Source organism: Hypanus sabinus, chromosome 1, assembly GCF_030144855.1.
Source record: "Hypanus sabinus isolate sHypSab1 chromosome 1, sHypSab1.hap1, whole genome shotgun sequence".
NCBI lineage: Eukaryota > Metazoa > Chordata > Chondrichthyes > Myliobatiformes > Dasyatidae > Hypanus > Hypanus sabinus.
Genome location: NC_082706.1, coordinates 180,018,400 through 180,042,624, shown reverse-complemented (window position 1 = coordinate 180,042,624; position 24,225 = coordinate 180,018,400). Strand labels below are relative to the sequence as shown.

At 40.7% G+C, this 24,225-nt stretch overlaps 1 protein-coding gene across 10 annotated transcripts in view; it reads right to left on the bottom strand.

The window, feature by feature from the left end:
- Positions 1-24,225, bottom strand: part of sulf1 (sulfatase 1) — a 367,408-nt gene that overhangs the window by 42,591 nt on the left and 300,592 nt on the right. For all 10 annotated transcript variants that reach the window (XM_059982554.1, XM_059982537.1, XM_059982579.1 and 7 more), the window contains one exon: positions 10,987-11,116. In XM_059982554.1, the coding sequence (XP_059838537.1) occupies positions 10,987-11,116 (130 nt within the window). The remainder of the gene's footprint in view (positions 1-10,986; positions 11,117-24,225) is intronic.

The following is a 24,225-nucleotide window of genomic DNA, read 5'->3' as shown; positions in this document are numbered from 1 at the left end:
TGGCATTGTGTGAAAACATGCTGCCTTCTGCCTGCTTCCTTAATTATAGGATTGTTCCTTATCATTCTGGTTTTTTTCACTAGGGTTCATATAATCATCTCTCCACCCCATGAAGTCCCTTTACAGTTATAATCAGCTCGACTAGCCTATTGTTCTGCCTTGTACACTTGAGGGAATACAAGTCAACTTTGAACAACCTGGCCTAATAATTTTAACATTTTAGGACCCAGTGTGGTTTTATGGCCTTCTTCTATTACCATGCACTGATTTCTCCTCCATGCTCAAAGTGCAACAGTGGGCTACACGCAACTTAAGTATTAATCTCTGCAGGCTTTCCTCCAGCTCCAAGTCTACTAAACTTACAGGGCTTTTCATGTTTCTACTTGGCTATTTAAACTTCATTCCTGATGTATATTTGCCACATGGCTTCAACTTCCAACATTTATTTCCTCTAATTATTATGCACCGAATGATAAGCCATTATCAACTTAATCCTGTCATTTCTTACATATCTGGCATCACTTGAATTCTCTCTTCAACTTCCTGAATATGAGTTTTTCCTATCAACTGGAGGCCGTGTTGCTCCAACTTCACGCCACACAATATCATACTCAAGCAACTCTCTAATTCCTGAAAGTAATTTCTCCAGTGAGTAGTCCCTTTTAAAACTCTGCCACATGAAAGTAGGTTTTAACTGCTTCACTCAGGTGAATTTCCTGATAGGGATCCATCCAGCCTTGCGTGTTTGCATAATATTTAAAAGGGTGTTATCACCTCAGTGGGAAGCAGCAGGCTTGGCTAAGTTCCTGAAACATCACGCTCTGAACATTCCTTTTATAATTGTGTTCCTTCTAGGCAATTTGCTGCTGTAACGGATGTGGCACCTGCTGCATTACAATCATCAGCTAAGTCCTTTGCATTATTTTTCAAATTTAGTTAATGGCATGAATGGTAATGTAATTATATCCCTAAAGCATTGGTTTCCGCATTCTCCTCTTTATATTCACCCACTCTATGTTAATAGAAACATAGAAAATCTACAGCATGTTACAGGCCCCTCGGCCCACAATGCTGTGCCGAATATGTACTTACTTTAGAAATTACCTAGGGGTACCCATAGCCCTCTATTTTTCTAAGCTTCATGTACCATTCGAGGAGTCTCTTAAAAGACCCTATCATATCCACCTCCACCACAGTCACCGGCAGCCCATTCCATGCACTCACCACTCTCTGCGAAAAAACTTACCCTTGACATCCCCTCTGTACCTACTTCCAAGCACCTTAAAACTGTGCCCTCTCGTGTTAGCCATTTCAGTCCTTGGAAAAAGCCTCTGACTATCCACATGATCAATGCTTCTCATCATCATCTTATACACCTCTTTCAGATCACCTCTCATCCTCTGTCGCTCCAAGGAAAAAAGGCCAAGTTCACTCAACCTATTCTTGTAAGGCATGCTCCCCAATCCAGGCAACATCCTTGTGAATCTCCTCTGCGCCTGTTCTATGATTTCCACATTCTGCCTGTAGTGAGGCGACCAGAACTGATTGCAGTACTCCAAGTGGGGTCTGACCAGGGTCCTATACAGCTGTAACATTACCTCTCGGCTCTTGAACTCAATCCCTTAGGGAAGGCCAAAGCACTGTATGCCTTCTTAAGCACACTGTTAAGCTGTGCAGCAGCTTTGAGCATCCTATGGGCACAGACCCCAAGATCCCTCTGATCCTCCACACTGCCAAGAGTCTTACCATTAATACTAAATTCTGCCATCATATTTGACCTACCAAAATGAACCACTTCACATTTATCTGGGTTGAACTCCATCTGCCACTTCTCAGCCCAGTTTTGCATCCTATCGATGTCCTGCTGCAACCTCAGATAGCCTTTCACACTATCCACAACACCTCCAACCTTTGTGTCATCAGCAAATTTACTAACCCATCCCTCCACTTCCTCATCCAGGTCATTTATAAAATTCATGAGGAGAAAGGGTCGCAGAACAGATCCCTGAGGCACCCCACTGGTCACCAAACTCCATGAAGAATATGACTCGTCTACAACCACTCTTTGCGTTCTGTGAGCAAGCCAATTCTGAATCCACAAAGCAATGTCCCTTGGATCCCATTCCTCCTTACTTTCTCAATAAGCCTTGCATGGGGTACCTTATCAAATGCCTTGCTGAAATCCATATACACTACATCTACTGTTCTACCTTCATCAATGTGCTTACACATCCTCAAAAAATTCAATCCGGCTCGTAAGGCACGACCAGCCTTTCACAAAGCCATGCTGACTATTCCTAATCATATTATGCCTCTCCAAATGTTCATAAAGCCTGTCTCTCAGGATCTTCTCCATCAACTTATCAACCACTGAAGTTAGACTCACTGGTCTATAATTTCCTGGGCTATCTCTACTCCCTTTCTTGAATAAGTGAACAACATCTTCAACCCTGCAATCCTCCAGAACCTCTTCTGTTCCCGTTGATGATGCAAACATCATTGCTAGAGGCTCAGCAATCTTCTCCCTCACCTCCCACAGTAGCCTGGGGTACATCTCATTCGGTTTGGTGACTTCTCCAACTTAAAACCTTCCATAAGTTCCAGCATATCCTCTTTCTTAAGGTCTATAAGCTCAAGCTTTTCAGTCTGCTGCAAGTCATCCCTACAATCGCCAAGGTCCTTTTTTGTAGTGAATATTGAAGCAGAGTACTTATTAAATACCTCCGCTATCTCCTCCGGTTCCATACACACTTTTCCACTGTCATACTTGCTTGATTGGTCCTATTCTCTCCACATCTTATCCTCTTGCTCTTCACATACTTGTAGAATGCCTTGGGGTTTTCCTTAATCCTGCTCACCAAGGCCTTCTCATGGCCCCTTCTGGATCTCTGAATTTCATTCTTAAGCTCCTTCCTGCTAGCCTTATAATCTTTTAGATCTCTAGTTTTTTTTAACCTTTCATAACCTTTTCTTTTCTCCTTGTCTAGATTTTGTACAGCCTTTGTACACCATGTACTACCATCCTTCGCCTGTCTCATTGGAACGTACCTGTACAGAACACCACTGAAATCTCCCCTGAACATTTGCCACATTTCTGCCGAACATTTCCCTGAGAACATCTGTTTCCAATTTATGCTTCCAAGTTGCTGCCTGATAGCTTCATATTTCCCCTTACTCCAATGAAACGCTTTCCTAACTTGTCTGTTCCCATCCCTCTCCAACGCTATGGTAAAGGAGATAAAATTGTGATCACTGACTCCAAAATGCTCTCCCACTGAGAGACCTGACATCTGACCAGGTTCGTTTCCCAATACTAGATCAAGTACAGCTTCTCCTCTTGTAGGCTTATCCACATATTGTGTCAGGAAACCTTCCTGAACACTCTTAACAAACTCCACCCCATCTAAACCCCTTGCTCTAGGGAAATGCCAATCAATATTGGGGAAATTAAAATCTCCCACCATGATAACCCAGTTATTACTACATCTTTCCAGAAGCTGTCTCCTTATCTGCTCCTTGATGTCCCTGTTACTATTGGACACACAGTAGAATTATTGACCCCTTTCTGTTTCTAACTCCCACCCACAGAAACTTAGTAGGCAATCCCTCCATGACACCCTCCTTTTCTGCCTCTGTGACACTACCTCTGATCAGCAGTTAATCTAATAATGTCTGGCTCTTTTATATACTGAATATAAAAGTTTATATTAATGATATAATTCATCATTTTACCATTCATTATCAGAAGTATTGATAGATACCAGAACAACGAACCTTAATGAGCAAACTGACTTTTGAGGTAGAAACTTTTCAAAAATTCATGTGTTATATCATATAAAAGTATATAAGCCTAAAGCCATTGAACAAACCGTGTGTACAATTCTCCTCAACTGGGCTTGCACTTTATTTTTTGCCTACACTACAATTCCTCTGTAACTGTAATTCTATATTTTGCATTCTTTCACTGTTTTTTTTTTCATTTCTATTACCTTGATATATTGTGAAGAAATTATCCATTTGACATACAAAACAAAATTTTTGTTGTACATCTTACAAGAGACAATCATAAACAAGAGCAACACACACAAAGTACTGGAGGAATCAGCAGGTCAGGCAGCATCTATGGACGGAAATAAACAGTTGATGTTTAAGATTCATCAGGACTGGGAAGGAAGGGGGAAGAAGCCAGAACAAGAAGGTGGGAGGAAGGAGGGGAAGGAATACAAGATAGAAGGTGATAGGTGAAGCTAGGTGAGGGGGAAGGTAGGTGGGTGGGGGAGGGGAGACAAAGTTAGAAGCTGGGAGGTGAAAATGTAAAGGGCTGAAGAAGAGGGAATATAATAAGAGACAAGAGTGGACCATGGGAGAAACGGAAGGAGGAGGGATACCAAGGAGAAAAGTTAGGCAGGTGAGGAAAAGAGAAAAGATACGGTGGAGCAGAGTGGGGAATTGAAGAAGGAAGGGGGGGGGGAATTACTGGACATTGGAGAAATTGATGTTCATTCCATCAGTTTGGAGGCTATCCAAACAGATTATGAGGTGTTGCTCCTCCAGTGTGATGGTGGCTTCAACTTGGCAGTAGTGGAGGCCATGGACTGACATGTTGGAATAGGAATGGGGATTGGAATTAATACCATTGGCCACCGGGAAATCCTTCTTGTTGTGGATGGAATGAAGTTGCTTTACAAAGCAATCCCCCAAACTACATCTGGTCTCTCCAATGTAAAGGAGGCCACTGGACACAGTACATGACCCCAACAAATTCACAGGTGAAGTGTGTCCTCACCTGGAAGGACTATTTGGGTCACCGAGTGGAGCTGAGGGAGGAGGTGAGTGAGCTGGAGCGAGGAGGGAGATTAGATGGGAGGGTTGAATGGACAAGAGAATCATGGAGGGAGCGATCCCTGTGGAAAGTGAAGAGTTGGGGAGCTTTTCTTTTGCCAATTTACACAACTGACTGTTTCGGAAAATAAAAGATTAGGCAGGTTACTACTCGTAAATCCTGCAGCTGAGTGCAATGAAGGTCAATTATTTGGTTATTTAACCAACCCATCCAATGCTCCCATGGAAAACGATAATCCCTTGATCAATTATCTCTTGAATATTTGGTGATATTTGCTTGCCCACTCAGAACAGTTTAATTACTGTTCATTGTGGATGAAGAATTGCTTTTCAACTCCGATCCTGAACTGTTTTGGACTTTATGTTCCATTTTTCTAATTTAATAGAATAATTATATAAATGAACTTTTTGTCTGTAAACCCAGCTATAGATGTTCAAGCTTTCCTCTTGGCCATAAAACAAGTGCCATCAAAATCTGACCAGATCCTAATCTGAAAACTCAGAGGCTACTTGTCCCACCCTGCTGCATAAGTGTATCACTATGTATTAAACAAGAGAACATCTGCAGATACTGGAAATCCAAAGCAACACACACAAAATGCTGGAGAAACTCAGCAGGCCAGGCAGCATCCATGGAAAAGAGCAAACAGATGACTTTTCGGGCACGGACCCTTCATCAGCACACCCCTGATGAAGGGTCTCTGATTGACATGTCAACCGTTTACTCTTTTCCATGGATGTTGCCTGGCCTGCTGAGTTCCTCCAGCATTTTGTGAGGTGGTACCAGTATGTTCACATCCAGAATCACTATAGCTGTTTGCTTCTGTCACTGAAATGTTTGCTTAATAATTATTTGATATATTTCAGGCACACCCCGACTAACATTCATTTGTAATCTCAATTGCACACGACACCTCAGGAATGTTGAAAGTTGATGCTTAAAGAATTTTTATTGGTTTACTCTTATTCTTTTGTGATTTAAGGTTTAGGACAACTTGACTCATAGCTATCATAATGCATATCAGCCTTCCATCAAACCCTTCAAAATGGGCTTTGAAGGAAAAGGCTGTAATTCAACGGTGAGAGCTAAAAAGTCACGCAAGGTATTCACTGTAAACCTAACATACGAAAGGATCAAAAAGTGATTTGGTGAACGCTATGATCAATTTCATTTCTCATGAATTTCTATTTGAAGATTTTTCTTACAAGTTTTTTTAGTGTCAACAACAGGGAACTAAATATTGCAAGCAGCACGCAATCTATCAGGGCTCTGTCACAATGACTCACAGGGGACGGTGCAGAAAATTACTAACTGCTACATAGAACCACAAGAGTCCAATACTTTTGGGATAATCCTTTTATAATGGAAGTATTCAGGCGGATTTTACAGTTAAATACATTTGGCGTTTGTAGGTCATAGAAAGGAATGTAATAAAGTAGACTATTGTGGTTTTGTTCAAAAATCCTGTTTCCAGTAAGGCATTTTAATGCAGAGAAGTGTTTGTCACTTGCTTCTGATTATGGCAGAAGTTGACCACCTTTGGGATTGATACACGCTGATCTATGTGAACGGAGGACGTTCAAATTTAGACCATAATTTCTGAATTGTTAATATATTATTAGAATTTACATGAAGCTGCTGTTATAGCCCGAAAATTATAATATGACATCCTCAGATATATAGATGATCTGGACTCTGCCCAGGATTATTGGTTTCAGCATGGACTGAGTACCACTTGCTGCCTTAATCTAGCCTCTGAACAGTTCAGAGTAGCTGTTCAATCAGAATCAGGTTTATTATCACCAGCATAAGTCGTGAAATTTATTGTTTTGCGGCAGCAGGACATTGTAATATATAATAATAAAAACTGTGAATTTCATTATATATATAATTTAAACTAAATAGTGTAAAAAAATGAAGTGAAGTTGTGAAAAAGGATCTAGTGTTTTCTCAGTATATATGATGAATAAACTCTTCTTGGGTTTCATACTGGTTTTAACTGACGTTTCGATGACAAACTATCCTGATGAAGATGGCAGAGTTTGTCATTGAAATATCAGTTAAAACCGATGCGTGTACCCATCTGGAAGCCCGAGATGAGTTTATTCATAGTGAGGTAGTGTTCATGGGTTCAATATCTATTCAAAAATCTAATGGCGAAGGGGAAGAAGTGATTCCTGAATCATTGAGTGTGTGCCTTCAGGACCCTGTACCTCCTCCCCAATGAGAGGAAGACATGCCCTGGGGGATGGGTATCCTGAAAGATGGATGCCGCCTTTCTGAGGCATTGCTCATAAACGTCCTGAATGCTGGGGAGGTTAGTGCTCATAATGGAGCTGACTTAGTTTACACCTTTCTGCAGCTAATGTAGATCCTGTGCTGTGCTCCCCCCATACCAGACAATGATGCAGCCAGTTAGAATGCTCCCCATGTAGAAGTTTGCGAGTGTCTTTGGTGACATACCAAATCACAGAAATATTTTCAGTGGGAGACTAATTGCAGTAAGCATGGTTCACTCATTGATAAGGGACACTAGGCATACTAAACACCAATCCCAATGGCTTGTCGGCAAGGATAACTGAAATTTTCTTAAAATTTATGTGGGACCAGGAAAAGCATGAGTATTCCATTGGAACAGGAGGTGCCAGGAGAAAAACAAGCACAGAAATGTTCAAATATAAAAAGAGAAACAAATCAAAAAGTCATTTTGGCTGCAGGTGAAATTCCCTCTCTCCATTGCCCAGTTTGACCTGAATTTTGCAATAATTTACAATTGTTTGTATTTTAACCATGTAACAGTTTCCATTAGCTCTTCCCCATGGGAACTCTGACCTCACCTTGTCAGAGATAATTCCTTTGTCATATTTATCCTTCCCACTCACCTTCTCCATAGCTCAAAATTACTTGCTTTTCTCTTTCCCAGCTCTGACAAAGGAAATTCCACTTGACACATTTTTCAGCTGGAAAAATGGGCCAAAAAAATGCCAGAGAGTGGAATTCTTTGCCACAGGTCGCTGTAGAGGCCAAGTCTTTATGTACAATATATTTAAGGCAGAGGTTGATAGATTCCTGATAGGTCAGAGCATGAAGAGATATGGGGGTAAGGCAGGAATTTGGAGCTGAGAGGAAAATTGGATCTGCCATGATGAAATGGCAGAGCAGATTCAATGGGCTAAATGGCCTAATTCTGCTCCTCTACTTTATGGTATTATGGAAAATTGGCAGATGGAATTTAATGCAGACACATGGCGACAAACCAAGGTACGACTTGCACATTAAACAGCATGGCACTGAGGGATGCAGTAGAACAGAGGGATCTGGGAATACAGATTCATAATTCCTTCAAAGTGGTGTCACGGGTAGATAAGGTCATAAAGAAAGCTTTTAGCACATAGGCCTTCATAAATCAAAGTATTGAGTACAGGAGATGGGCATGCTGTGTTAAAGTTGTATAAGACCTTGGCGAGGCCTAATTTGGAGTATTGTGTGTTGTTCTGGTCACTTACCTACAGGAGATCTATCAATAAGATTGAAAATGTACAGTGAAATTTACAAAAATGTTGCTGGGACTTGATGTAGGATAAGGTTGTATAGGTTAGGACTTTATTCCCTGGATTGTAGCAGACTGAGAAAATGGAGATTTGATAGAGCTATACAAAATTATGAGGGGTATAGACAGGGTAAGTGCAAGCTAGGCTCTTCCCACTGAGGTTGGGTGGGATGAGAACTGAAATTAGTATTAAAACTGGAAGTTATAAGTAAAGAATGAAAGGTGAAATATTTAAAGTCATTCTGAAGGGGAACTTCTTCACTCAGAGGATGTTGAGAGTGTGGAATAATTTGTCAGAGGAAGTGGTGGATGTGGGGTCGATTTCAATGTTTAAGAAAAATTTGGATAGGAACATGGAGGGGAGCATTATGGATGGCTATGGTCCAGGTGCAGCTTGATGTGGGATGAGGCAGAATAATAAATAGTTTGAAATGGACTAGATGAGCCAAAGGTCTGTTTCTCTATGACTCTATAATGTTGACTGTTTGCGATTTTCCACTACCTTCTGATATTGCCTTGCCTCTAACTAACACTGAGAAACCTTGAGTGGTGTATAAAGAGAATCTCAAAAACGTTCAGGTGCTTTGGTCATTGTATTGCTGTCGGAAGCCCCTGTACACTGTGCAGAAAGTTGGCACAGAAGTGGAATGTCTGACAACTCCTTGTTGTGGTAATTCCTAATGATTTTAGTGAAACAAAGCATTGGCCAGGCTACAATTAGTCTTATACTCCCTCCTGGAAGCTTTTTTGAAGAGAAGGTAGAAGTTATATGAGAATACAGTTGAGTACATTGCATAACACTAGAGATGAATTGATTTAGTTTCAGTAGATACTCAAAATCTGAAACTCCATTAATTCAACTCGAGAGGTTTAAGAGAAAATCTAAGGTGTAATTAAAATTCGGTAAGCAGAGAATTAATAGTGAAATGAAGGGTATGGCCTCCAAAATATTAAATGGAGGGGACGGATGTGTGGAGAAAAGAGTCTGGTGGTGGAATCTTGGAGCTGAGGGAAACTGCAAAAGCTGACTCGTTGAATGCAATTTTCCTGGGGTAATCATCAGAATAATAACAAGGATCAAACAGAATGGAGGTTAAGGTCATTAAGGCAAAGTGTTTCCAATCAGAAACAACAGTTGAAGCAGAATTCATAATGAGTGGCAATGACTGGGGTGTCAGGGCAAATCCTGTATGTGCCAAGCATATCTATGCACAGGAATCAGGGGCATTGTGGAGCAAAAATGAGAATTTAGGTGAGTCATGGATTAGGGATTGGAGCATGAGTGAAGGAAAGTGGTTCTGGTACTTTGTGGATCAAGGATATGGTCAGCTGGCAGAAGTGAGTGAGATTCCAGGTGTGACCTGTTGCTGGTGAGGGTTGGTCTTTTATGTCATTTGGCAGGGGTAGAGTGGTCATAAATAATCACCACTTTTTTTGGGCAAGAACTAAGCAATAAGAACAAAGTCTTTCATACTTACCTGCTACACAATCCATACATTGGACTCAGTATTATAATTCAAGTAATGGAGACCCTATTTAAAGAGCCAAGGTCAGCTTTTGTATCTGGTCTGCATCATTCGCAGGCACACTTGCAAAATAAAACTTGTATGTACAATTTCAATGTGCATGTGTGTACCTATTTGCATCACTGTATAAGTATAGAGAATCTGATCTTATTTGTTTCTAGGGTTATAAGCAACACTGTACATAGTACACAGAAGTGTCTGCACTGTGGAAAAAGGTTCTGAACTAAGGTCTTTCCTGAGCCTACTTAAATAACACAAGTCAGATAAGTCTTGCCAAAATTTGTGCATTAATTCTACACACGCATACATATATTTATAGATTGGCTATGGGACCCATTTTCACCTGGTAGAGGGAGAATTCCCAATGAAAGACAAGTGGGAAGACGTATCTCACGGTTGGATACTGTATATTTAATGTGAGGATAAATGGACTTTGAATCTTTGAATTCTTCTTCATTTCAATTACTGCCACAGAATTGGGATGTTTGAGCTAAGTGAGCCCTCGGTTTAATCTCTTCTCTCATTGTACAAAAGTATTGGCCTAGATGGCATAAATTTTGGTGAACCAACCTGGGGGCTTGATAGGAATCAATCTTGAAGAATACAAAGCAATTATATATTTGGTATTGGAATAATAACATCAAAGACTGTGTTCTCAGAGCCATAGCGATTTTATGTTCTGCTTGCAGGTGGCTTGTGACATCTGTGCTCAGGGAATTGGTGGTGATCACATGGCATAATTGAAGCTATAATTAAGTTTACAACCTGGTCTTTGTAGTTAATGCTTTTATGTTAAGCAACGTCAAACTTCAACAAATTGGCAAACAACGGGCAGTAGCTGTGTGATTGCTGTAATCACCAAGCAACTGACATAAAGCTTCAAAGAGACCAGCAAAATAAATTGAACATTGATGCTAATGGTGAGTGGCCCCTGACCTCATTTCCTACATCGGTCATGCATTGGTTCTCTAATGCTTTACACAATACTTTTAATTTGTTCCCTGATATTAAGCTGCAGATCTACAATCAGGCACAGCATAGTCTCATTCATGATTACTGTCATTTACCTGTCCAGGTTGTTCGCAGGCTGTTTGGTACTTCGCCTGTTGGCAGACCTCTTTTACTCTTTCATATTTAGGTAGATAGTTTGTTTGTTGGGCATCACCAGTTCCATCTTCCTTCTTACGAAGCAGTTTGCTGGAAAAATGAACAATGTTCATGTGAACTACATGAGTAAGGTTTGATCACAGCTTGCTTTAAGAGTACAGGCCAGTTGCAAGAGTTTGATTTCAGCTGGTAACCAGAAAAGATGTACCAGATTTTCTGAAAAGCTGCACAATATTTCCCTGCAAAGAAGTTTGGTACATAACCTTCAATAGGCAAAGGAACTTTGAGACTCACAAGGACATTCAAAGCAGAATGAAGGGATGCTTCCCAGAGAGAAGGACATTTCTTTTCAGCTTTTGGAATAAGTTGACTTAATTCAGCTAACATTGCAATTAAAGACTCTGACAATAATGTCCTCATTCTCTTTTCAGTTTTGAAGAATATTATTGATTTGTGTAAAATCTGCAACCAGCATTGTGTCAGTTAACCACAGGGTCACTTCATGAAGCACATTTATAAAATTAGTCAGTATAGTGGATATAGTTAATTGGGACATATTGGGACCCATTACATTTTGGCTCTATTAAGCAACCACCCCAATTAGCCGAAGTTTCATGGAAATAGTTAAAAAGGTGTAAAAAGGAAAAATGAGTAAATAATTACATATTTAAATGAAATACAGAACAAATTAGAACATACCAATAGTACTACCCACACTGTAAAATTGTGTATTGGTTCCTAATAGTTATTGATGGAGGAATTCATCCAGTGTACACATTGAACAAAATCAGTGCAGACCCCTAATGCAGATAATGTTCTGCCTTCATATAATACTATCTACAAATGCAGGTTCCAAATCTTCCTTTTTAATTGTGACATTCAAGATGATTGTTGATACTTTCAAATTGTTCATATTCCTAACTTGTTGAAGTAGTGAAAAGTTCCATTTTCACTCACGGCCTTACTGGTATCTTCAAGTCTGAATACTTGAAACCTCAGTGAGCAAGACAGTTCTGAACTGTCTTGCTGCTTATTTCTTGCCAACTATCAGTGACAAAAATTACTGCCTTTTCAACACACGCACCTGACTTTATTTAAAAATTGCTCACTCTAAGCATGTTGTAGTATTTAATGGCCACACAAGTGCCCATGCCTGATACTAGTTAGAACCTGTTCAGCAACAGTCTCCTGCTCCAACTAAGCTGCATAGTGCCCAAATAAATGAAGGGACTCCTGGCTATTTTCTTGATTAGTTTTTATTCTTTAGGAGTTGTCTCAAATAAGCAGCTGTCCCGATTAAGCGATGACTGAAGTAACCAGAATATACTGTATTTACTGCAAAACCAATTTTCTATTTGATAAAGTGAAATGAGAAACTTTTACAGAGATTTTTTTGCTGAATATCCTCACACCAGATAGTGACACCAATTGTGATAGTGATCTTATTACTACTCTGCCTTCAGTGGACATAGGGTGCTGTTTCTGTGCAGGTTTTTATCATTATGAGTTTAGACAGAATCAAGAAATAGTCATCCTGTGGACTGACTTGATGCTGGTGTTAATTTATGCATATGAAGTTTGGGATGACATATAAAGGATAAAGTGCAATTCATTGTGACTGTGATTTCCTCCCCAGTTCCTTATTCTTCCATTCTCTGAAATGGGAGCTCAGTTCTGCCATGGTCACATTTCTTGTTTCACAGATTGATGAGAGGTCCAATTGCCCCAACAAAAACCTGAGATGATTATTAAGCAGACTGGCTTCTGGTCACTGGTCTCACATTGTCGAGACGGGTACAGTGGCAGAACTGCAGACCGTTCGGTGTTGATTATGACATAGCCCAGCACAGCACACTGCTTTCTGAGAGAAGATGTGAGGACAAATGGAAAATGTGTTTTATTTCTACATTAAGTGTACTGACACACCGAAGTTGTTAGTTCCAGTCTTTTGAAGCCACTCTCAGTGTGACCTTAGCAAGATTTGCAGTGCTGAAGTTACTTATTCAACTTTCAAAGTAACCTGCTACCAACTTGTTAGATTACTAATGCATATTGCATGGGTTTCACTAATACAGGCACTCAGATGTGAACATTAGTTTTCTGTCAGTAAGATTTATATTCCTTCTCCATGTTAATATTATTGAGACGTTTCAAGAGAGAGCATCGAGTCTTCAGGCTAGAGGAATCTATCCAATCAGAGACTGAGGGAAAAAATCAATTCCCATTACAGTGGTGAGACCAAGGCTTAGTGCTATTTTCTTGGGGCTCGATTTTAATCAGTGTTCAGCTGCCTTTTAAGATGGCGCATCTCCATCTCAGTGGAATATGTTAACTTTCAGAAAACCTGGCGCTGAGAACGATTAAGCCTGAAGGCCTTTAGATGTATACTTTGATTAGTGAGGTTGCTAAAATGTTCTCTGACAAGGTTGAAACCCTAACAGTTACACAGAATAAAATAAATGGCTTCATAGTTGCTGCTGGTAAGAAATTTCTCACACAGTGTGTTTCTTGAAGTTGCGGACTGACCCTTGTACTCATTAGGCAAAGAAATAAACAAAATTAGAACAAGCAGCATTTATTCAAAACTATGTTGGTGTATCCCTGGGAGTATCAATGTCGCAGCATGCTGATTTAACTACCACGTTTTCATTTTGTTACTTTTCTTGTGACAGTAGGGCACAGGTCATTTGGAAGGGGCTCAGGAAGGGTAAGACGAGGGCACACACACCAGCCTTCACCGAGGGATCAGTAGTGGAAATGGTGAGCAGTTTCAAGTTCCTGGGTGTCAACATCCCAGAGGATCTACCCTGGGCCCAGCATATCAGTACAGTTACAAAGAAGACAGCTTTATTTCATTAGGAGTCTGAGGAGACTCAGTATGTCACCAAAGACACTTGCTTATTTTTACAGATGTACGGTGATGAGCATCACTGTCAGGTATGGTGTTGGGTGGGGGTGGGGGGTAGCGCGGAAGCCCTGGACAAGATTGAAATAAGCTGCAGAAACTCAGTCAGCTCCATCATGGCTGCTAGCTTCCTCAGCATCCAGGACATCTTTCAGGAGTGGTGCCTCAAAAAGGCAGCGTCCATCATTATGGACCCTCCGTGATCTGGATGTGCCCTCTTCTCATTGCTACCATCAAGAAGGAAGTACAGACTCCTGAAGGCACACACTCAATGATTCAGGAACAGCTTTTCGTCCTCTTTCATCGGATTTCTGAATGGACTTCAAACCCATGAACACTACCATACTATTTTTTTCTCTTTCTTCACAAATAATTTAATTTAATTTAAAAAATATATATACTTACTGTATTTTACAGTTTTTATTATATATTGCAATGTACTGCTGCTGCATAATAACAAATTTCACAACATATGCCCGTGATATTAAACCTGATTCTGATTTTTAACAAGTTCAATTATGTTTGAACATAGGCAATTGAAGAGATGTCACTAAAACACCTAATGAATTCCACTGACCCTGATTTCCTTCACGTCTCACTCACTTGTTAATTAGACTGACTGGTACTAATGTCACACTACTTTGCAGAGAAAATACAGTGGATTCCGATTAGTTGGGCCATCAGTTAATGGGAACAGGTGCATATTTGGGACAACTCTCAAAAAACAAAAACAAATCGAAAAGATAGCTGGGATTCCCTTTGTTTAATTGGGCCACTATGCCACTTAAATGGGACAGGAGACTTCTGCCAAAGAGTTTCTAACTAGCATCAGTCATGTGAACTTGTGTGACCGTTAGACACTACACTCTGTTTAGAGCGAACAAGTTTTTATTAGCATCAGTTACGTGTGTTTCTGTTCAAAAAGCAGTGATTTGTGGCACTGATAGTTGGTGAGAAATAAACAATGGGAGAATTCAGAATTGTTTTGTTCACTGTGGTTTTAAGCATTCAGGTCTGGAGATGCCAGAAAGGGCTGGGAGTTAAAACTACTTCAGCAAGTTAGGGAGTATGATGAATTTGAAGATATCAACAATAATGTTGAATGTTGCAATGAAAATGAAGATTTGGAGAATGCAATCATTGACAGAATTATATGAAAGCAGCCATTATCCACACCAGAGTGTCTGCACTGTTTTGTTTACTTACAGTCAATTAAAAGTACACGGCAGCATGTTGGTTGTCCATTGTATCCAATGATAGCAGTGAAGTTGGAGCATCAGGTGTTTTAAGGTAGAAAAGTCATTGTACATGGACTGTTCTACTCTTTCAGCCTTGGAAGTCTGGGTCCCATGGTACTAGTAGTCATCACAAACTGGGTCTTCCCTGGTTGCAGTGGGTAACCATGACTTCTTTAACCTTACCATGCCCTCCACTCCCCACAAAGTGTTGCAGAACAGCCTTATTTGCCATTAGATCTCACCGTTGATCTTATTCGCCCAGTCCACAGGAGCTGCCTTCACGTACTAGGGCAGGCAAGTCCCTGTTTCACCAGGGTGTGATGCTTCCCAGCTACCCTCACCTTGCTTAGCCTGCCTGTCGAAGTGGTGTACCGGGATCAGGCTGCTGTCGCATACAAACGGTGACATATGAGAGCTGAATGTCCAGTGGGGACCAAAGGCAAGTGAGCTGCTCCAAAATAGATATGACAAGCTCCCTCTCCAGAGGTGCTACCCTTCCGTGGGCACTCTATACACGGCAACATACACTGTATGAATTTCTCCGTCGATAACTATTTACTAATACATCATTTTATAGTACTATCGTAGCATTGGTGGATTCTAATTTGTTCAGTATTTCATTGAAATGCATAATTTGTTACTCAGTTAAATAGTAGTTTGCCTTTTTTATACCTTTTTAACTATTTCCATGAAACTTCGGCAAATTGGGGCAGACGCTTATTTGGGCCAAAATTTACTGGTCGCTATCAACCAAAATCCACCATATACCTTAATTTTAAAAAGATTTTTAAAGAATACTTGGAACCAAGTATTCCTAAGATAAATTCTAAATACTGCCTCTATGTCTAACTCTGCTCTCCAAGTCCACCACAGACGGACTTGACAGATCTTGCTGAAATTTCTGACTACTGGATTTGGCAGGGCTCAATGATGGATTATTTGGCCCTACCTTGACCTGTCAAAAACACTTACACTTTTCTACTTCTAGCTCAGAATGCAAAAAATAACTCTTGGCTTCCTTCATCTTCTGTTGAACATCTTCTTAAATTGCCCCCTCACTTTTTCTTAAATCTCTTGCAAGTAACACGAGTTGTTCATGGACCCCTTTGAAATCAAGATGAAGATCATCCCATCACTTACTTCTGTTACATAGAAATGTAGAAAACCTACAGCACAATGCAAGCCCTTCGGCCCACAATGTTGTGCTGAACATCCCTCTATTTTTCTAAGCTCCATGTATCCAAGAGTCTCTTAAAAGACCCTATAGTATCCGCCTCCACCACCATCGCTGGCGGCCCATTCCACGCACTCACCACTCTCTGCATAAAAAACTTACCCCTGACATCTCCTCTGTACCTGCTTTCAAGCACCTTAAAACTATGCCCTCTTGTGCTAACCATTTCAGCCCTGGGAAAAAGCCTCTGTTGATCCACATGATCAATGCCTCTCATCATCTTATACACCTCTATCAGGTCACTTCTCAACCTCCGTCGCTCCAAGGAGAAAAGGCCAAGGTTACTTTCCTTCATCTAGTCCATCAATGCAAATCTTCACTAGTTTCCCATGGCTTGGACCTTACCCTATATGTATACTGATTTCACTCCTGCATCCCCTCATATCCCCTCAAAGCTAATCCTGTTAAACAAACCTACTCCCTTCTTTGCTGAAAGTATTCCCTAAGCAGCTGACCAATCAAATTCGTTACGTCAAATCTGCAATAACAGTGCCAGCAAGTATGTCATTAACTGTTTAGAAAAATCTCTCTTTGAAACAGCCATTGTTACTTCCATCCCTCCAATCTACCATGCCATCTCTACTATCACTCTCCCCTCAAATCCTAGAATCTGCTAATGTTTCCCATATCCACAGTCATTTCCTTAAAGTTTTAGTCGGAAATCTTACCACATCACTACAGCTTTCATCAAAAAGTTCATCACAATATACTCTCTGCACTAATCTATCCTTCCTCAGTCCATCCATAGCCTGTGGCATGGTTGACCACACCATCGTCCTCCAACACCTCTTCAGTGTGTCCAGCTGACCAGGGGTCATTCATCTGTCTCTTATCAATCCAATCATAGCCAAAGAACCACAAGAAGTCTTTCCACTTCTGCACAGTTACCTCTCGTGCTGTCCAAGGATCTCTCCCGTCCAATATTTCGTTTCTGTTCTGTTGTTGGTATCCTGACCATGCCTCAAAAGTACTTCAGCAGTGTCACATGCTTTGAGACTTTTTGAATGAAGTAGTGAAATGTGCCATATAAATTCAATTTCTTTATCTTTCTTTCCATTTACTATCTGACAGAAGGAAAAGTATTTGAATATGTACTGGTGACATCCAATTTCTGTTTGAGTGAGGAAGCCAACAATCACTATGAATCTGCTGCTGTAACCATCCTCCATGCTTCTGCTATCTCTAAATTTGACAATGTCGATAAACTTCTTACATGCTTCCAGTTGTAATCTTCCAGTTGTCACACAAAACATGGCTACCTGCATCCTAACCAGAACCAAGTTAGTCCCAATCGTCGCTCATTGCTTTATTCTCTACTTCGCTTTGATTTTATAATTTCTCAGACTTGTTTTAAAATTTTCCATAATTTCTCCCTTCCTTATCAGCAATCTTCTGTAGGAAATCCTCACTCATTCAGAATCAAAATCAGAATCAGAATCAGGTTTATTAACACCGGCATCTGTTGTGAAATTTGTTAACTTAGCAGAAGCAGTTCTATGGAATAGATAATACAGAAGAGGAAAAATAATAATAATAAATAATTAAGTAATTCAATAACAGTTGTTACGAATGTGACGCAACTCTGAGGGGCCGAAGGGTACAAAGTAGCCCCCTCCTTTTTAAGAATCGCAAGATCGCTATTAATTCAGGTCTGGGACCCAGGAAATGAGAGAGAATCCACAAGGTTTGGAATGTGTCCTGACCTCAGCGGAATGGAGCTACTGATAATGGCCATTGTCTCTAGGAGACGGAATTGTGTATTGAGTGCTGTACTATTCATTGAAGCCCCTCAGGGGACAACCAGAATGGTCTGGTTGAGGGATTGCATCATCCCAACCTGATTGACATCTGAGACCCCGTGAGTAAGGATAAAAGAGGGTCTGGGGAACAACCCATTTAGACGCACCAGGAGAAACGCTGGAAATTCAGTGACAGCGTTATATAGCAAAAGCCGGTAGGGGCTCGTGTGCGTCCTCCCTTGCCTGGGTTGGCGGGCTCACAACGGAAGAATGGTTTAGCTAAAGGAGAGGCCACAAGTGAACAGCCACACCAACGAGACTCCTGACGGATCAAAATCATAAAAGGAAAGCCGGCAAGTTTTTCTCCAAATCTCTCTCTCTCTCTCCAACCATTGCAACACAACAGTCCCCAAAGGCTGCAGCCCGCATGAACTGAGTGAACTTTATATTTCCATCGGACAGTACATTATCCCCTAGACAACAATAGAGCTTATTTCTTATTGATTATTATTATACCCACACTTTTAGATTTAGTATTGATGACATATATTATCTGTATATTTGCATTGATATCATTTTTGTGTATTTTTACTAATAAATACTGTTAAAAATAGTATCATCAGACTTCAACAGACGTCTCCTCCTTTGCTGGTAAGTGACCCAGTTACGGGGATCGTAATACAGTATATGTAGATTAAAAATCATGCAAAAAAACGGAAATAATATAAAAAGCGAGGTAGTGTTCAAGGGTTCAATGTCCATTTAGGAATTGTATGGCACAGGGGAAGAAGTGAGTGTGTGCCTTCAGGCTTCTGTACCTCCTTCCTACCTGATGGTAACAGTGAGAAAACGGCATGCCCTGGGTGCTGGAGGTCCTTAACAATGGACACTGCCTTTCTGAGACACTGCTCCCTAAAGATGTCTTGGTTGCTTTGTCGGCTAGGACCCAAGATGGAGCCGACTAAAATTACAACCCTCTGCAGCTTCTTTCAGTCTAGTGCAGTAGTTCCCCCACCCCCATACCTGTCAGAATGATCTCTATGGTACATCTATAGAAGTTTGTGAGTGTATTTGATTTGTTGACATGCCAAAACTCAACAAACTCTAAACGAAGTATAATTGCTATCTTGCCTTCTTTATAACTGCATCGATATGCTGGGACTAGATTACATCCTCAGAGACCTTGACACCCAGGAACATGAAACTATTCACTCTCTCCACTACTTATCCCTCTGTGAGGATTGGTATGCATTCCTTTGTCTTATCCTTCACGGTCCACAATCAGCCCTCTCGTCCTACTGACGTTGAGTGCAAAGTTGTTGCTGCGATACCGTTCCACTAGTTGGTAAATAATTTTGGATCTTAGTTTGAATCAGTTTGTTAGTATTGATCTGTAACAAAGGTTCCAAGCATGCTGGTCCATGGGAGTTGCCAGACCAGAGAATGTCAGTCTGTACTTCCATGACATAATTGTTCTCTCTTTCCAAGATATCCATGTTCAGGCCTCTTGATCATAATATTAGCAGTGGGATAAGCCACTCAACCCTCAAGCTTGTTCCATCATTTAATAAAATAATGGCTGAGAGCATGGATCAGCACATGGGATTATGACATTGTTGCAATTACAGAAATATGTTTGAGGGAAGTGCAGGATTGGCAGCCCAGTGTTTAGGGGTATAGAAGTATTGAACAGAGGGGTACAGAATTGGAGGGATGTTGCACAGTGCTCATGAAGGATATTCTGAAGGGATCAATTAAAATGGTGAAATTTAGAAATAAGGCAGAGACAATCACTTTGATAGAGATATACAGTATATGACAGGTCCCCCAATAATCATTGGGAATTAGAACAGATAATATGTAGGTAAACAACAGTGGGGTGTATAAAGACAACATGGTTGTAGTAGACTTTCCCAATATTGACTGGAATTGTCAATGCAAGGGAATTGGATGGGATGGAATTCACGAAATATACTCAATAGAGTTTCTTAAAGCAGTACCTAAAGAGTCCTACTTGGGAAAGAGCTTTAGCTTATCTTCGGAAATGAAGACAGGTAAGCGGTGGACATTTCTATAGAACAGCCTATTGGAAACAGCAACCATCATTGGCAAGTTTTAAAGGTAAGTTTGGTAAGGTAGTTAAATCCCAGAGCCTGATGGGGTTTATCCCAGAATGCTACAGAAAGCAAGGGAGTAGATTGCTTGAGGCTGAAATGGAGATTTTTGCATTTGAAGCAATAAGCTTAAAGTGGGAGGAGAGGAATTTTAAAGGAGATTGGCAGGAGGTGGGGGGGTGTCAATATTTTCATACCAAATGTAGTCCTTACATGGAATGAGATGCAGCTGTACACCACGTGACTTAGGTGTTTCTCTCCCTTGCTCACTTAGGACAACACCAAATATGGAAATGTTGAACAAATCATACCCGTTAGAATTAGCCATAAAGTGGGTGCCTGTACTGATTGTAAATGGAGTTGTTGCTTTCTGAAGGGATGGCTCTTTGTGTCACATAAATAAAGAGTCTCCTAATGAATACCTGGGTCTGAGCGTTGTGTGGAAAAGGAAATTCCCTAACAGTGTCTATAAGGCATTTAGACAGGTACTTGGAAGGGTGTACAGGGACATGGCCCTAATGTGGGCTAATTGATTATCATAGTATAGTCAGCGTGGATGAGGTGGTCTAACAGGTCCAGTTCTGTGATTGCAACTCTATAACTTTATGAACTGCTTTTGGTGAAACACACATATCAACAACCAGATCCATCTACATTTCCAAACTGTGCAATCTCTTATTTTCATAGTTGATATACTTCTTTTATATTTTCCTGAAATGAACAATTTCACATTTTCCTACATTCACCCCACTCTTATGCATCTTCCTTATGTCCACTGCACAGTACAGTATATTGGTTAAAATAGGAAAGTGGTTGGGAAACAGAAATAAGAGTATTTAGCTTTGTATTAAGTGTTACTTACTAGCAAGAAAGACATAATATACAGTACTGTGTAAAAGTGTTAGGCACCCAAGTTATATATATGAAATTGCCTAAGAATTTTGCACAGTACTGTAATGTCCTAATTTTCTTTACATCCTCAACACGTTTAGAAATCATACCTAATTGCCTTTCTTTAAATCACTGATGCTCAGATGGAGACTTAGAGGCTGAATCGATGTGGCAAGGTCTGATGTATCCAAGAGGCAAAACCCACTGTTCAGATGGAGATTTAAGCACCTGACTAGACTGAAAAGGTCCAGGTGTTCTGATCGCAGCTCCATTAGACATTTACTCAGCTCTGCACTCAACTATGGGACTCCCTTTGTGGATCTCAGTTCAGAAATTCTATTTGCTTGTGGTTACTGTTGCATGAATTTTTTCATTGCACATTGGATGCCTGACGGTCTTCTTTTATGGGTCATTTTAATCTTTGATTTTCTTTGTTTCGTGACTAGCTGTTTGGAGACGAATCCCAAGGTTGTATAATGTATACATACTTTGATAATAAATGTACTTCAACGTCTCAACTTTGAAATAAAATCTAAAATGCTGATGTTATTCCTTATGGCACTCAACACATTACACTTTACCAACCATAAAATACTTATAGAGACAAATGAGCCTGCAGATGCTGGAATCTGGAGATACAGTAAAACTCTGTTTTTTCTGTCTTCCATCAATGTCAATATTTCTCCAACATAAATTTTTATTTTTCTCAAGAACACTTGATGTAGCACCTTCCCATTCCCATATTTACTTGCTCCACAAGTGTTGGTACTATTTTTGGCTGCTGAGCTTCAGGAAGGTCAATGAAGGTCCTCATGTAGGGTCTCGGCCAAAAACGTTGACTGTTTATTCCATTCCATAGATGCTGCCTGATCTGCTGAGATTCTTTTCTGGCATTTTGTGTGTGCAGCTTCATCAAATACTGCCTTGATCATGTCTGGAGCTGAGTGGTTGTGGCAAAAACCAAACAGGATACAGGTGAGGAGGCTATTGGTGAATGAGGTCCACTTGATAGCACTGTTGACAATGACTTCCATCATTGGGCTGATAGTTGAGTAAAGACTGACTGATTGGTGAGTTATTAGCTAGATTGCTTTTGCTCTGTTCTTTTATGAATCGTTTCAAGTCTCAAGTTTAATTGTCATTCAACCATACACATGAACACAGCCAAATGAACACAGCCAAACACAGCGTTCCTTTGGGGCCAAGGTGCAAAACACAGTACTGACAGTCACGCACGACACACAGCTCACATTGCAGATACAGTTATGATAGCAGAAAAACATACAGATACAAAAAGTACCGATAAAAAAATGATGTAGCCCAAGTCCCTGAGCGTTATGGCCTGTACATCGATTGTAAACAGTTATTGTCCTGGAGCCATGTTTCTGCAAGGACAGCCCACAGCAGTTCCTCATCTAGCACAAGTACAATCATAGACAAATGCAGTCCAGCTTGTCTTCCTGGGAGCGAACACTGGAGAGCAGCACTGACAGGAGTGGTGCCACACGGCCAGCTCTGGAATCCCCTTCCCCAGCGGCCACAACTGGAGACCCCAAGGCATGAGGTCTGGTCTGCGCCACAACCGACATCATGCAGCCCCCCTCGTCGTCGGTCTCACCAATGAACCAGCGAATAGGACTTGCAGTAACCTGCATTACCAATTTCCAACGGGATCTTGTGATCATAATAAAAAACATCCAAGCCAATCATTTCCACTGTTTGTTGGATGGCACACCACCTCCATACGCTGTCTTTGTTTCCTTCTTCCCTGGGTGGCCATGACAGGCTGTGACACGGTGCACAAAAAGCCTTGCTCAACCACTATCAAGCAACTGACTAGTGGGGTGGACCTGCCATACTTAGTGTTCTTAACGTCCAGCAATCTTACGATCGTAAAAAGACATGTAGGATGAACAATTATGCCTTTGTTTGGACCCAGAGATGCCGCAGCGTCTGAGTGTGTTGCCATCTTACTGGAACAGCCCTGAGCAACCTTCTACACTGCTGAGTAGATGCCAGGGTTGTAGCTGTACTCAAACAGTTTGGCTGGAGGCACAGTTAATCTGATAATCAGGTTCTCAGTATTACATCGGGATGTGGCTTGATCATCATGAATGTTGCTTTTGTTCAATCCAGTGCTTCACAAATTTCTTGGTATTTCATGGAGTGAATCAAATTGGCTTCCGTGACTGTGGGAATCTATCTGCCAGATAGTGATTGGAATACTTTAACCTTATTTTTCACACTCACATGCTGGGCCTTGTCATCATTAAGGTGGAGATGTTCTCAAAGCCTCCTATTGTTAGCTGTTTGATTTCCACTACCATTCACAACTAGATGTGGCAGAACTACAGATCTTTGATCTGACCGACTGGTTGTGAGATTTGCATGTGGTGTTTGCTGTTCAGCACATGAGATATCCTGTTTTGCAGCTTCACTGGGATGTGCTTCTGCATGCCTCATTTGACCAGTGTGATCTCCTGGTTAGATAGCAATGGTAGAGTGAAGAATATTCTGAATGAATAGATTAAAGATTGTGGTGCTTTACTCTGGTGGTGCTTGCTGATGGGCATCTCATGGATGCCCAGTCATGAGCTTGTAAAGTTATACTAGACCATTACATTTAGAACATCTGCAGATCGGGTTAAAGGGTGTCCCTGGTGTGAAGGTGGGACTTTAATTCCACAAGGACTGTGTCGTGGTCTGTTTTACTAATGCCATCATTGACAGTTGTGTTTGCCACTGGTAGATGATGAAAGCAGGGTTGCGACATTAAAGATTTAGCAAATTGTCATTGTGATTGACAGCAGTAGAGTGAACTTTAATAACGTCTATTAATTACATAAGTAAAGTGAATGTAAGAGTTTCTATGGAAGTTAATAATTTCATAGATTGCATTTCTGACACACAGAATCCAGTCAAGCCTTCAACACATAACTTATTTCTTCGTGTTAATCTTTGTAGTACATGACATAGGAGCCCTTTGTCTAATATGCATGGAAATCTGCTTTGTAATCCAGGAGAATGCACCTCCAACAGAGAAAATTTATTGAAGTTAACCTTGCACAACTTATGGCA